At 39.3% G+C, this 16,029-nt stretch overlaps 1 protein-coding gene across 3 annotated transcripts in view; it reads left to right on the top strand.

The window, feature by feature from the left end:
• The window catches only part of LOC106890310 (macrophage mannose receptor 1-like), a 35,650-nt gene that overhangs the window by 18,208 nt on the left and 1,413 nt on the right, over window positions 1-16,029 (top strand). For 2 of the 3 annotated variants that reach the window (XM_014946060.1, XM_014946052.1), the window contains exons 16-28: window positions 14-52; window positions 159-322; window positions 1,462-1,529; window positions 1,971-2,071; window positions 2,716-2,858; window positions 4,008-4,113; window positions 4,904-5,100; window positions 7,333-7,435; window positions 8,170-8,402; window positions 10,770-10,935; window positions 12,498-12,650; window positions 13,948-14,064; window positions 14,328-14,495. In XM_014946060.1, coding sequence (XP_014801546.1) covers window positions 14-52; window positions 159-322; window positions 1,462-1,529; window positions 1,971-2,071; window positions 2,716-2,858; window positions 4,008-4,113; window positions 4,904-5,100; window positions 7,333-7,435; window positions 8,170-8,402; window positions 10,770-10,935; window positions 12,498-12,650; window positions 13,948-14,064; window positions 14,328-14,495 — 1,758 coding nt within the window. Of the gene's footprint in view, window positions 1-13; window positions 53-158; window positions 323-1,461; window positions 1,530-1,970; window positions 2,072-2,715; window positions 2,859-4,007; window positions 4,114-4,903; window positions 5,101-7,332; window positions 7,436-8,169; window positions 8,403-10,769; window positions 10,936-12,497; window positions 12,651-13,947; window positions 14,065-14,327; window positions 14,496-15,704; window positions 15,933-16,029 lie in introns of those variants that run through there. The other variant, XM_014946068.1, reaches the window with a different exon arrangement.

The raw sequence follows: 16,029 nt of genomic DNA, 5'->3' as shown, positions 1-16,029 counted from the left end.
CATTTCATTACAGGGACACCCTTGAAACCAGAACCTCAGGGCCCTTCTGCCAGTAAGCTTCTGTTTATTTTCTCTTATCCTAAGTGTGGTACCATGTAACACCACCAGCTTTGTGTAAGAACTCTGAATAATACAGGTATTCCTCTGATGTGTTGCAGCGTATGAAGTCACAGAAGATGGCTGGATTATAAAAGGAGACAAACAGTATTTCTTCAGCACAGAAAGGACCTCTATGGAGAAAGCCAGAACATTCTGCAAAAACAATCATGGAGATCTTGCTACTATTGAAGATAATAGTGAAAGAAAATTTTTGTGGAAATATGTAAGAGGAAATTTGGCTATGTTATATAGTATATGGCCCATACAGCTTGCACTGTATGCTTGTGAAGTACAGGAGAATGTGCTCATGCATATTATTACTACATTTTTTAGCAGTAGATTTAAATGTTCAATGAAAAATTATTTATTCTACACAATAGAGCTTCTCTTTAGGAAAGAAAATACAAAAGAATTTACCATTTACTAGGGTGGGTATATTTTTGTATATTTTAATCTAAACAGAGTTCTGCCCATGACCAAATGTATATATAAGGAGCACTGAAAAGGCAGATTAGGTGTATACTGAGAAAACTGTCCTTTTGACAGGGCAGTTATCTCTCTTCTGAATATCACATTCTAAAATACAATGTGTAGATGTGAGGCTACTGCCAGTGCAGCTCTGATGGTCACACACGACACCGTGCTGCTGAACAAAGCAACTTTTCAAAGAAAGGTTTAGCCTGGTCCAGGTCCAGGACTGGCGAAATAAGAACTTCACTAATTAGTTTCCCTGTAACATGTACCAAAACTGTTCACGTATTTCAAGGGCATTGCCTATGTGTTGCCTGAGAGGGTTCTGATGGGCATGTGCCGAAGCCATGGCAGGGGCACGCCAAAAATTTAACGGCACGGGTGTTGCCTCAAACACCTGCCGTAATCCTGTTTGGTTTATTAATACTGAAGCAGCCACACAACCTCCTTTCTGTTTCACACTGTCAGATGCTTGCTTTGATTATGTGGGAAAGGGTGAGAAAAGAGGAGAGGACAGACAGCTCGAGACACAGGAATTACATGGCTGCTTAAGAACAGGAAAGTACCGAAAAAATTGTATACTAAATTTTTCCTCAAGTCGTCTTTGTTTCTTTTTAAAATGAGAATACAACCTTGATTGAGAATTTGAGAATACAAGCTTTGATCTTACCAGTAATGCAGCCAAAAGTGGGAAAACAGCAATAAAGATACTAAAGCAAGAGCATGTGTTGTATGGCATTTACTTCAACAGAGGTCCTCTCTGGTGACTACATGTGATCGGTTCTACCATGTGTATTCATTTGCTTCCATAGCACAAAATTTACACTTTTTCATATTAGATAACTGCTAAATGTTAGAAAGCACTAACTAAAAGTACATTTTTGTGTTTAGATCTTAAAAAATGGCAAATTGGAGTCATATCTCATAGGATTATTTCAGGATGCCGATCGACAGTTTAGGTAGGTAAACAAGCTACGTCAGGATTCGTAAAAAGCAGTTGTAGAAGACTGTACTGCCAGAGCTCCTTCTAGAAGAGACCACTGCAAGTGAATTAAATGCAGATTCAGAGAGCTATACTGCATCTCAAAATGTGTGATCCCTCTTGGTTTAACTACATTGTAAAAGCACTGGTTTAAATGGCATTTTTATAGGTAATACACATGCTACGAATACACAGTTAATGTCTGAGAAAATGTAAAGGTATTTTTGTTCTTTGAATCGAGATGCAGGGATTTCATTATCTAAGATCTTTTAATTCTAATGGAAACTCAATTTACAGACAGCCTCGACTGTATTTTTTTTTTTTTAAATATTTTAGCATGTTAAGGTAGATTTTTCTGAACTGTTTCATGCACATTATCTGAGCAACTGTTACTGGTTTGTTGTTGGGTTTTTTTCAGTTGGATGGATGGAAGACCAGTGCACTATACAGCTTGGGCCCAGGATGAGCCCAACTTCAAATATTTAGAAGAAAATTGTGTGGTCTTATATAAAGTGGATGGTGAGTTACAAAACTTCTTTAAAAAAATTTTTTTATGGGTACTGCTCCTCCCTTGTGTTAAAAATATCTTGCCAGCCTTAATCCATGCTTACCCAGCAATTTGAGAAAATGTACATAATAAAGCATAGTCATTATATCTGAGGTTTCTTCAGCGGCCATATTAGCCATAAATGCAGAATAAATGAAATTGATTTTAATGAGGAATGCAAGGATAATTTATTGCTGATTTTTCAGATGCACAAACAATATGTTCTATCCAAATCAACAGCAAATTGGTCTTTCAAAAAATAGTTGGAGAACAATTTGCAAGGGAATAGAACGTGTATGGAGTTTCACAATTTATAGTGTTTTCACTGATCAAGTATCACTTTACACTTGCACGTTTCAGTGCAACAAAGCTGTTCGGGTGGGTTCTACTCGGAGGTGAAGGAGTTGCCGTATCAGCCGTCTCGTGCGGCCACTACTCCCACCAAAGTCCTCCTGTGAGCACTGATGATGGATGATGGGAGGTAGAGTTGGGCTGAAGCACGTGTTCTCACATTCCCAGGCGGATTTTTGAACGTAGAAGCATGGAAGTCAGTTCACTTCCCCATAAATTTCGATCTTATTCAGTGTCTTATTATCTATATTTGAATTGATTTCAGGCTTGTGGAATGATGTCAACTGTGGTTTTTCAAATGGCTATATCTGTGAGAGGCACAGAAGTTTTAAAAATTCAACACCTTCTTCAGCTTCACCTTCACCTCCTGGAGGATGTCCTAAAGACTGGCTTTTATTTAAAAATCAGGTATGGTATCATCCATCTAGGGACAATGATACCAGCCCTTGGGAAGGTACTTAGAGATACCTTGTGTCTCTCAGGTATCTTTTGACATTGATCATCCAAAGTTGCACTAAAAATTGAACTAGTTGCCTAATCCTTGCAAAATGGTGGTTTTACAGGGTTTTAACTGTTTTCCTGAGAAGTGATGATCTGAGACACATTGAAAAAACTGCTACATTGTACATACTTTAAAAAAAAATTGAACTGAATGCAACAGTGTAAAACCAGTCATTTGAGCTGGAAGGTATCAGAGATAAGGCAATTTTTTTCCAAACAAACTTCAACGTACTGCTTGCTTCTTCCAAAAAGGGGCAAACTTGATGTGCTTATTAAGCGAGGGCTCCATTTTCTAATATATGCAATATTGTTATGAAAGCACCCATGGATACTCAGGTCCATGGAGTTTATGCCAGTACACTTTCTTTGAATTTTTTGTTACAGTCGGCAGAGTTGTTATTTTCCACAAACTGTGCAAGATAATTCTTTGATAGTGCTACTGGTGTGCCACAGAGCAGAGTAAGCTGCAAACATGGGCACACTAGGCACACTTACAATTACCAAAACCATTTCAGGGTGAATGTATATTTTTAAGGGGATGACGATGCACTTTTTAAGAAATCATGAGTCATACACTCCATTAATAAAAGAGCTGTAAAATGAAAAAGGCTGAATACACACATGGGAGCAGACTTACCATAGACTCTAGGTCAAAAACATTTTCAGAAAGTTCAGGTAATTCCACGTGATACCCTGGACGGGGCTTTTCTTACAGAGTCAGCATTTCTTTGTCTTTTACTTATGATGGAGTATGACTTCTCAAAATCTCAGAGTTAGTTAACCCATTAGACTAGTTAGTTAACTCATCAGACTCCTGCTGTGATTTCTCAATGGATGGTTGAGTTTTGCTGTGACTTTCTCAGTCCCTCACAGAAAGACACAGAGTAACTTAAAAATTTGTGAATGGTTTTAACTTGGTTTGAGAGCTAAGTCCCCATTAATTTTGGAAAATTATTTTATGCGTCTGAGTTGAGCTAATTTCTTCTTAAACTAGTGTAATTTCATCGTAAATTTCTTTTGCTGTCACTCACACAATCCATACTCATTTTTTCCTAGTGTTACAAAGTTTTTGGCTCTTCCTATGAAAACTGGAGGGGTGCAAGAAGAGCTTGTATAAAGCTTGGAGGAAACCTAGCGAGCATACATAATGAACAAGTGCAAGGTACAGTGAAACAGCTCTTTAGGTAACAGCATCTGCTCTCTATGCAGTGGTCATTTCCTGCAAAGAAGAACTTGGCAAAAAGAGAAAGTACGTAAATGTGTGTATTTTGTAATATGTATACTCAACATGGGTGATACGGCCATGGTGTGAAACATTTTTGGAAGAACTGGAACCATCTGTCATGCTAGTGATGCTAAGGGTTGCTTCCTCCTGTTCCACGCAAACTGCTTTACATTATTTATAGGGTATGAATTAGCATGAAATAACAAATTCAGACCTGGAATTTGTAGTTTTAGACACAGAGAAAGAAAAGGAATCCATAGTCTGTTTCTGCCAAAAATAGAAAGGGATATATTACTATATTTCTGAAAAGACTGCCCAAATTCTGTAACTTGATTCAGCAGTAAAATGTCATTTTCACCTTGCCTATGTTTCCGGGCTTCCATTTGCAACTGTATACAGCTATACATTTCCATCAGTCAATCAGCTCATCCTGAGTGTTGAAATAAGTGAATGCATTAGACAACATAGTGGTCAGGCTTTTTTGTTTGTTTGTTTTTATCTTTTCTCTATCCAATCTTGCTCCATGGTTCCAAATACTTTCACTCTTTGAGGATTTTCACAGGCAAAGACTTGGCATAACCTTGAAAATGTGGGTAAATTTCTGATCAAATGCTAATTAAAATGTATTTTCGAGGCTTCAAACAAAATACTTAAGGACTTGTTTATGAGCTGATGTCGCAACAGATGACACAACCTGTTCCGTCTTTTCTATTGCCTTTTTTCCCAGCTTTTCTCACTTACCATTTGAAGGATGTTTCAAGTGATCCCTGGATTGGCTTGAATGACCTTATCAGTGAACTCAACTTTGTTTGGACTGATGGAAGTGCTGTCTCCTATACAAACTGGGCTCCAGATTCCCCAAAACTCGTAGAACCTATTTTGTTTGACTCTTTACGTCCAGAAGATGGCCACAATCGGCGACAGGTAAATACCACTTAGTGATTACCATCAAGTTAGATCTGAAGAGCAATAACACTTGAAGTAAAATGCTCTCTTTGCTACAGACACTGCCTCAGCCTTCTCCCCAAATTGTTCATCTACCTTTACACCAGGATTAGTGATAAAAAGTTTCAATGTTTGAGTATCCCAGCTATCTCAGAGCAAAAAATGGCATTGCTGCATTTTTCCCAAAGAGTTTGGCAAAATTGCAGCAATGGACAGATTGAATAAAGAATGGATAGATAGAATAAAGTTTTATTTTTCATAATAATTTGCTATTCATTTTGGATAAAATGTAAATGGAACATTAGAATTTTAGAAGTTAATACCCGTTGGAAATATTTCCACATTTGACAAGTTAACTCATGTTTAAAAAGTAAGGAGAAGAGGATGCAAGAGGAAAGAGTTCAATTTTTTTCTACTTCTTCCTTACTTAAAATTGTAGTTGGATTGCTAAGGGCCAATAGATGTCAACTACTTTCTAAACCAATCAAACTCTCTCTTCTGCTAGCACTGAAATTAAACCTCAGAATGCTGTAATTAAACTAGTTTTCTACATATTCAGACCACTAGAGACTGCTTTGCACACCCACATTGCCCTTCTTCTATTTATTTCCATAATAAGGCTCTTCAGGTTGTAATAAACTTGAAGTTACAACTTCTTAAGCACTCAGCACCTGATTTGGTGTAGCTGAAAGGGAAATCCTGAGAATCAGAATCACAGAATCTTCTAGGTTGGAAGGGACCTTAAAGATCATCTTGTCCAACCATCAACCTAACTGACAAAAATAGACACCCACACAACAAACAAGGAGCATCATCACTAAACCAGACCTCCCAGCACTACATCAACCCGTCTTTTGAACACCTCCAGGGATGGGGCCTCAACCACCTCCCTGGGCAGCCCATTCCAATGCCTGAGAACCCTTTCAGTGAAAACATTTTTCCTAATATCCAGCCTGAACCTCCCCTGGGGCAACTTGAGGCCATTTCCTCTCATCCTGTCGCCTGTGACTTGAGAAAAGAGACCGCCCCCCACCTCTCTACCCCCTCCTTTCAGGGAGTTGGAGAGAGCAATAAGGTCTCCCCTTAGAGTTGATGATGACTCTGTCAAGGACCATCATTTAGATGATTCTGACGAGAATAACTACTACTTAATGACGGCTTTGCAAGCCAAATACAAAGCATGACCTCCATTTATTTTTATTTCATTCTTATTCAACAAACTTAGAGAGAGTCACTCATTAGTCGAGACAGAAGGTTGTGACAGAATGTTTTGACAATAATAGCGCCTTTCGAGTACATCTCCTCGAAAATAACCAAATGAACAAGTGGGCTGAATCGAAGATTACAAAGATTTACAAGACAGCACCAAGGTGGAGCTGGCCACCGCAGATGAAGCCAGAAAGGACAGGAAAGGATAAAAAGGTGTCGCTAGATTTTTAGTACAAACCCTACAATATCAGAATTCAGAGAAAAAAAGAGTGAAACTACCTGTCCTGGTTTGAGCGACGCAGGACTAACTTCTCTTCTAATGCTTGGGAGAACTCCACTTTTGGAAGGCTGTAGTGTCTGAATTCATTAAAATATTGACTTTATAGCCAGCCAGGCTCTGTGGGATTCAAGGTCTCGGTGTTTTCGAGCCTTGCCAGGTGCAGGAACAAGGAGGAGCGAGGCCTGGGCACTTGACCCCAGCTGGCCAACAGGATTAATTCATACCATGAACGGCACACTCAATATAAATTAGAAAGTTTTCTGTGTAGTTCTCTCTCTCCCTTGATGGTGTCGGTCCAGAGAACCTCTTGCTCTGCTGCCAGACCCCTGAGCCCTTCCCTTCCCCCCGAAGCCGTAGCGCTCACAGGGTCCCACATTTGCTGTCCCTGCTGGGAGCACACAGCCTCCTGCTGATAGAACCGGCTGAGTGTAATCCTTGTATTTCTTATATTAGTATTGGAATCAGTACTGTTTTTTTTATTATTATTGTTAATTATTGAGTCTTATGCTATTAGATCTATTTATTTCAACCCTCAAGTTCCCTTGTTTTCTCCGGTTCCCCTTCCCGGGTGGGGAGGGGTCACCAGGCAATAGAATAATTGTCTAAACGACAATAAATTGTTATGGGTTTTCTCAAACCATAACACTACTCAGGGGGTCATAGTACTCTGGTTTATAACTTCTAATATCAATACGCTCTTATGCTTTCCCTTACTCCAACAGTTTGATTGTGTTTCTCTGAAGAAAGGTCATTCTGATGACACAGGAAAATGGAACGATGAGGAGTGTTATAAGTACAAAGGGTTTATTTGCCAGAAGAATAGTGGTGAGTTTTGTACCATTAACCTTGAAATTTGTAACACAAGGATTAAAATCAATTTCCTTGTTTAACACGCTTTAGATCAGCTACCGTTTTTTATTTTTTACGTAAAGGATCAATGAAATCTAAGGGCCCATCTTGCATCCCAGTGTTACTTGGCGATGTTTTGGAGAAGGGAACAATAAATAAAACACCAGAATTTAGGAAAGCAAAATTATTTTATTGTAAAAAGTGTAATTAAATAGCTAAAACCCACAAACATTTTAATTACATAAGTTCATTATGATCTATAGATTATCATAACTGCTAATTTTTACTTTTATCCAAATAAACTTGACAGTCTCAAAGCTGCTACACCACAAAGAGTATTTTGAAAACACGCAGAGTAGGTGTGTTATTTTTGACTGATGGGGTAAATTGACCTTCACTTATTTTTGACTGATGGGGTAAATTGACCTTTATATAAGTCCTTATATAAGGTCAATATATCTTAATATAAGATACTGTGAATTTGCTGATTCAAAATTGTCAGAGGCTGAAAATGCACTTATTTAATCCAGAAAGTTCACTGTTGTTTTAAAGTTATCTATTACTTTTAAACAGCTAACGAAGGTGTCCCATTCCATTTTGTACTTGGTTTGTAAATAATGAAGATGTTATTCAGTTGCTTAAGTCAAATGTGGCCTCCACATTTTACTGTTCTTGGGTGGTTGGGTTTTTTTTTTGCCTTATTGCTACAGATCCTGAACTCTTTAAGTCATCAGCAACAGCGTGGGACTTCGCTATTGACCATTCTGGTGGTATTACCTACTCTGTCACCCATTTGAAAATGAATTGGGAGGAAGCACAGAAAAACTGCCAGAACAATGCCTCAGATCTTGCCAGTATTCTAGAGCCGTACAGCCAGGCACTGCTCTTCTTACTTGCACAAGAATCTGGAGAGCCTCTGTGGATCGGGCTGAACAGCATCGCGGTAAGAACACATCCCTTCCATACAGGTGGTCAAGCTGACACTGGACCTCATCTTTATGCTCTCATCTCGTAGCCTATGGGAATTACTCCCAATGTAGTGCTGAAAACAGCATCCCACATCATTCCAGGAGCCATTGGAGTTCTTTAAATATAGACTCATGTAGAGGAGACCTTGAGTACTGTGTTCCACCTTGAGTACTGTGTCCAGTTTTGGGCCCCCTACCATAAAAAAGACATTGAGGTGCTGGAGCGGGTCCAGAGAAGGGTGACAAAGATGGTGAGGGGTCTGGAGAATAAGTCTTACGAGGAGAGGCTGAGGGAACTGGGGTTATTCAGCCTGGAGAAGAGGAGGCTGAGGGGAGACCTTATTGCTCTCTACAACTCCCTGAAAGGAGGGTGTAGAGAGGTGGGGGTCGGTCTCTTTTCTCAAGTCACAGGCGACAGGACGAGAGGAAATGGCCTCAAGTTGCGCCAGGGGAGGTTCAGGCTGGATATTAGGAAAAATTTTTTCACTGAAAGGGTTCTCAGCCATTGGAATGGGCTGCCCAGGGAGGTGGTTGAGGCACCATCCCTGGAGGTGTTCAAAAGACAGGTTGATGTAGTGCTGGGAGGTCTGGTTTAGTGATGGTGATGCTTCTTGTTTGTTGTGTGGGTGTCTATTTTTGTCAGTTAGGTTGACGGTTGGACAAGATGATCTTTAAGGTCCCTTCCAACCTAGAAGATTCTGTGATTCTGTGAGACTTTAATGAATGAAGGACTATTACATGCACAAGGAAAGGCTCCTCCATACCAGTATATAGCAATGCTGTCTATTATTTGGAGTCATTTAAAGGGCATTGAATATAAATTGTAAAATCTCCCACATTCTGAGTTTATTTTAGTACAAAAGATATTCCAGGAGTAATGTCCATCCTGCCATGCGCTTACGTACCTCAGTGATCAGTGACACTGTATCTCGAGTTGCACATCTGAGACCTGCAAAGAAATGTTTTTTACATGTGTGTTTATGCTCACACATTCTACTAGCATAATCTTTTTTATGGTTGCAATAGCAAAATTACATAGCATTTTAATAAATAGCTGTGAACAGAAAAAAGGGTATAAATTGGTTATAGGAAGCTGAATGCTATATGATATGGTACATATTGACCAACTGATATGTTTTTTTCATTTGAAAATGCAATTCGTAATGGTACTCCCATTAGAAGTCAGAATATATTTGAGATGTCTACAGTTGTGGCATGACAGGGGAGAGCGAACATTTGGATGGTAGGTGTGTTTTGACATGCTGCACTTTTCCCTATGATTCACAGTCATAACTACAACAAAAGCACGGCAATCAGCACTACTTTATAAGAACACTCCCACCCACACTCCCATTTTCCACGCAGACCTTTGGGTGGTCGTACCAGCATGATGTCTTATCTGACTCCCAGTTTGATGCCTTCTCTCATGCCCTCTTCCTTTTTTCCCTTCCATTTCCCAGTGCTTGAAAAATGCTCTGAATTGATGTTAGATACTTTTTGGAGAGCAGAAAAATATAATTCTGCATTCACATTTGTGGATAACAGACACTGTACATTTTGTCGCAGTTATCACGGAATCACAGAATTGTTGGAGTTGGAAGGGACCTTCTAGAGCCCATCCAGCCCAACTCCCCTGCCAAAGCAGGGCTGCCCAGAGCACATCACTCAGGAGCATCCAGGCGGGGCTTGAAGATCTCCAGAGAAGGGGACTCCACACCCTCCCTGGGCAGCCTGTCCCAGGGCTCTGCCACCCTCACCCCAAACAAGTTCTTCCTCAGATTGGAGTGGAACTTCCCATGGTCCAACTTGTGCCCGTTGCCCCTCGTCCTCTCACTGGGAACCACTGAGAAGAGTCCGGCTCCATCCTCCTTCAACCCACCCTGTAGATACTTGGAAATATTGATAAGGTCTCCCCTCAGCCTTCTCCAGGCTAAGGAGCCCCAGCTCTCTCAGCCTTTCCTCATCAGGGAGATGCTCCAATCCCTCCATCATCTCTGTTGCCCTACACTGGACTCTCTCCAGCAGTTCCCTGTCTCTCTTGAACTGGGGAGCCCAGCACTGGACGCAGGATTCCAGTTGTGGCCTCCCCAGTGCAGAGCAGAGGGGGAGAATGACCTCCCTCCACCCACTGGCCACACTCTTCCCTACGCAGCCCAGGATCCCATTGGCCTCTTGGCCACAAGGGCACGTTGCTGGCTCAGTTAGTACTTACAAGTACAAAAAGGGGACAAGAGTAAGCGTAGGATTCCATACTGGTTACATGACAGTCCTCTTGAGGATCCTGTGTAGTAGCTACATCACTCTCAGAAACCTTGAAATGACCGTATTGATTTTGTTTCCAGACCAATGGCAAGTATCAATGGATTGACAGATGGAGATTAGTTTACAGCAAGTGGTCCAGCGGGGAACCAAGCCAGACACTAGCATGTGTCTACCTAGACACTGATGGCACCTGGAAGACAGCTTCTTGCAAGGAAAAACTCTTTTCTGTCTGTAAAAAATCAAAGGGTAAGCAATTGAATACAAGTGTTTTAATTAGAGGGTATGTAGATTTATCAACTGGGCTAAATATAATATACCACTGGAAAAGTAATTATACACTAGTATACAGGAAGACACGACTGGCTAAGTAAGTAGCTCAAAATACTGACATGAGTTCTTCCCAGAAGTAAATTACTTCATAATAATAATTACCAAAAGCCTAAGAAACAAAGGACTAAATACTCATTAATTTCTTAACTATTCATTCTAATAGGAAAAGTCATTAACTTGCTGTGACATCTGTTTTGATTAGGCATCAGATGAAATTCTGTACCCAGTTTGGGGAACCAAATTTTGAAAAGACTCTCAGTCATCCTGGGTTTTCAGATGGCCAGAAAGCAAGAATTAAAAAGAAAAATTATAATTGGAGTTGGACAAAATACTAAGAAACAAAAGACTTAAAGAAGCCAGATTATGAATTTTAAATATTAAAAACAAGCCCTAAGGAATGAAATTAAATGCTTCCCTAATGTCTGACAGGAGTTGGAAAAGAATAACTAGACCTAAATACGGCAAGGAAAACCTTCTAATTTTATCAGTACAGAAGCCTTTACTAAATACTTCAGACAGGTCAGGGACTCTCTATCACTACAGCTTGCTAAGAACAGACAGGACAAACATCTGTTAGAAATTATATCATTACGTATCAACTTCATGTCACCTGTGAGCACAAGGATGAAGTAAATAACCCCTTGAGGAGACTTCCAAGCACAAGCTTCTTTAATTTCCATGAAAATAAATATAAATATGATTTCACAATTTAGCTATATTATCTTTTTTGTCAACATTATGGAAGATCTTGAATCATTGTAAAATTTAAAATTGCATACCAAATTACATTCAAAAATGCTGTAATTTGACAAAAGTCCTCAGATTTGATATATAATGTCTTTTCCACTTTAATACTCTGGAATCTAATTTGAGATCTGAATGTTCCTTAATAGGGAAAGAAATAGACTGTGGAAGACTCACAGGAAGAAAATGTAATTTGGCAGAACATTTAATTTTCATTCCATCTGCATTTATCTTATCATCCAAAATCTTCCTATTATATCAATCACCATGGAATCAGGATGTAGTTTAATAAAAACTCCTGCAAGCCACGTTTAGTTATACCAACACTTTCATTCACAATCACAGTTTCTGCTATAACGTTTTGATCCTGTCAAAAAATGGGACTGAAGTGTCAGAGTACATTTTAAAAATAGCAGTTTTAACTAATTAGGCGGACGTTTATGCCAGAAAACCAGCTGGATATTTTATTGACTACAGTAATTACAAAAATAATCATTAGATAGAATCTATACTTCTGATAGACTAATGCACCTTCCTAATCACCTTGCTAAATGAATATGAAGCAAAATATGCTCTCAAACACAAAATCAACCGCATATTCAAGCTCTTTTTAGAACATGCTTCATTTCTTCTATGGTGACAGACAATATAGTCTGTTTAGTTTGTTTGAATAGAATGACAGGAAAAACCAAATTTTATAAAATAACAAATCCAACTACCTGATCTCTTATCAGTAATGGCTCCTACTGAGCCCCCACAACTTCCTGGGAAATGCCCTGAATCAAGAGGACACGAATCATGGATACCTTTCCACGGCCACTGCTACTACTTTGATGCCTCAAGGAAAAGAACCTGGTCTCAAGCCCACCAGGAATGTGCCCGACTAGGTGAGTGTTTTGTTTTAAAAGATTGAGGATGTACTTAACCACACAAAATAATGTGTGATATTGTTAAGCAAATATTAAATTACTTTAAACCTTCAAACTTGATGCTTTTTAGCCTGCTTTTCTGAGCATGCTTTTCACAATAAAAGTAAACGTTGTTAGAGACAAAGGCACTTGATTATCTCAAATACCAGGTGAAATATGAATGTCTCCAAAATATGAAATTCCTACTAGTTTTATGGAAGTCAGTAACTGGGTATGGAGAGAGACACTTTTATAGTCCCACTGAGGCAGAGATTGCAGGCTTAGCCTTCCCTTCCCCAAACAAGAAGGAATCCACACGCGTTGTAAACTAGGAGATACAAACTCAGGGGAAAGTTGTCTTTGTTATTCAGCATGTATTTCAGTGTGACTGAGACAGGAAACATCTTATATATTAGCACTATCTGTCTCAGTGATTGATAGTCTTCTAATTACAAAAGAATACAGGGATTTCTAGCAGCACTTCCTTGTATGTACATTACAAAAGAATACAGGGATTTCTAGCAGCGCTTCCTTGTATGTATGTATGAAAACATTGAAATATGACCAAGTAAACAGAAAAAGTAGCTTTGCAAAGGCATTTGTCTTTACAGCTGTGTGACAACAGAATTCCTGAAAGGGTTTTGTAGAAAGTCAAATCACATAATTATTAGAAAAGGTAAACACTACACTAATAACCAGAATAAAAGGCCACATTTGGACATTGGTCCATATTCTAAACTCCTACACTTTTGCCTACATGCCAGGCCAGGCGGGTGGTCCTGATGACACAGCTTTGTGCATTTGTAACGTCAAGGCATACAGTCAACTTCTGGATGTCTTCTGGATCATCCTATCTACCCTTGCAGTACCTAGCATCAGGCACTGCCAAAAATGCTGCCCAGCCACTGGTGGGTGACAGAGCTGTGGTGCCAAGAGGCACGGTGCTGATGACATTGTACGTACCACTTGCAGCCTACTTGAGCCACATTCTGGGGTGTGGTTGGACCTGACCAACAAGTATTGCAGAAGAGCAATTCTTCTTCTCTAAAATACCAAAGACTAAACAAAAATCCATGTACTCCTGTTGATTTGCATCCATACAGCTCACAGTTATACTCAAAATATAACACAGCGCTATAATAGTCACAATGAGATTAGTGAATATTACGTGCAAGAATCAGTGTCTTTTATATTTTTTTGCATGTCTTTTATGTGGTTATTGACCTAAGCTGTAAGAAAATGAGCCATTGTGATGTGTTCATTAATATTTTTTCAGGTGCTGATTTGGTATCAGTAGGAGACTATACTGAAACACACTTTCTGTCAGACACCATTAAGATACTCCATGGAAAATCACCAAACTTTTGGATAGGACTAAAGAAAAATGACGGAGGTAATATCTTCAACATTTAATCATACAATATCAAATCCTACAAAATGATGATATATTAAAAAGAAAGCAACTTTGTATACTTGAAAGTACCATGTATATAAAAAAATGGCAAAGTTTATTTCAAAGCATGCTTGCATATGCTTACAAATTTAACTGAAACTTTTAACTACCTATTTGTATCGTTGTTTGTTTTCCCCATTCACAACTTATTTCTTTGCCTAACCCTAGGTATTTAATACATATATGCTCATTTTAAATATTAGGACAGTGGGTATGGACAGACAAATCTGCAACGGATTTTGTCTACTGGGAAATGGGAGAACCTTCAAACGCAAGGTATAAAGACTGTGGAGAAGTATTTGCATTGTCTGGCTACTGGAACACCAATGTCTGCTCTTTCAAAAAAGGATATATCTGTAAAAAAGCAAAGAGTAAGTAATATTTCTAATACATTAAAGTTGACAATGCCTGCTAATGTCTTTTCATTGTATAACGTAAAAAATGCAAAACATGACAGGTTCATAGAATCATAGAATCATAGAATCATTCAGGTTGGAAGAGACCCTTGGGATCATCGAGTCCAACCATCTCCCCTACTCTACAAAGTCCTCCCCTACACCATGTCCCTCAGCACTGCATCTAAACGGCCCTTAAACACATCCAGGGATGGTGACTCCACCCCCTCCCTGGGCAGCCTGTTCCAATGCCCGACCGCTCTTTCGGTGAAAAATTCCTTCCTAATGTTCAATCTAAACCTCCCCTGTTGGAGCTTGAAGCCGTTCCCTCTCGTTCTGTCACTAATTACCTGTGAGAAGAGACCAGCACCAACCTCTCTACAGTGTCCTTTCACGAAGTTGTAGAGAGTGATGAGGTCTCCCCTCAGCCTCCTCTTCCTCATACTAAACCAATAGACCCTAACAGCAGGATTCAGCTGACTAAATAATGATGGCTTCCAACTGCCTCCTCAGGAGGTTACAGAAGTCCTGTAAAATCACCATCACTCCCATGCAACCATCATGAATGCTTCAGATGTTTAAGCAAAAGAATGGTCAAAGACCATTCACTTTTAATAAAAAGCCTGTTTTTAGTAGAATTTCCCCTCAAATATCACATAATATAAGCTGAAAAGCTTATTTTTTCAGCTAAATTTCAGGTGAAAATTTCTCAAAAAACACTCGTTCTGATGAGTCCAATGAAAACTCTGTCTTGTAGGAAGGCCGGAACTGGTGATTTCTTTCATTACTCTCCCGGCAATGAGCTGATAGATTAGATGAATATGATAACATACATTCTTGTGGGAGTCTTTATCTACAGTATGATAGAATCATGTTTAATAAAATGCTGGTACTATCCTCACAGCAAAATTATCATCTGCATGACAATGCATGAGTTCAGTTATCAACTGATGAAACTGATGCAGAATACGGACATTTCGTTTGGTTAAGCTTCGTATTTCTGTTCACTTTTCCCTTATATCCTAAGTTTAGGAAGTGCAACTACCATAGGAACCACATCCACGTGGAATGGTTGCCTCTGACAGAAGGGGCTAAACTCACAGAAAATCCTTTTCAGCTCAAATAAAACACTCACAATACATCTCTATCACTCAAGATCTCCATTCAGGATTTTTTTTGTTTCAGAAAACAGCTTAAAATGATTAAGGCTCCTGTGGGCTGTTTCTCAGAAATTAACATATTTGAAAACACCTTGAGAAATAACAGAAATCTGACTTTAAGTTCATGTCTTGTTGGGTATCTCTGCCGAGGAAGTCAGATGCTCTTGGAAGGAAAGAGCTGATCATCCTACTAGAGGTTTACATATGCTTAGCTCCATCCCTCTGGAAGGACAATTGCCACCAACAAGTTGGATTTAAGGGGAATTGTCAGGCGCATCTGTACTCAGGAAGTTTAAAATGCCTCAGTTGTTTTTAAAGCATTCAGAATAAACATTTTCTTTTCCTTTCAA

The sequence above is a fragment of the Calidris pugnax genome, unplaced genomic scaffold (genome assembly GCF_001431845.1).
Source record: "Calidris pugnax isolate Ruff unplaced genomic scaffold, ASM143184v1 scaffold19, whole genome shotgun sequence".
NCBI lineage: Eukaryota > Metazoa > Chordata > Aves > Charadriiformes > Scolopacidae > Calidris > Calidris pugnax.
Note: the sequence above shows the minus strand (reverse complement) of the source record. Positions and strands in the feature narration are given on the sequence as shown.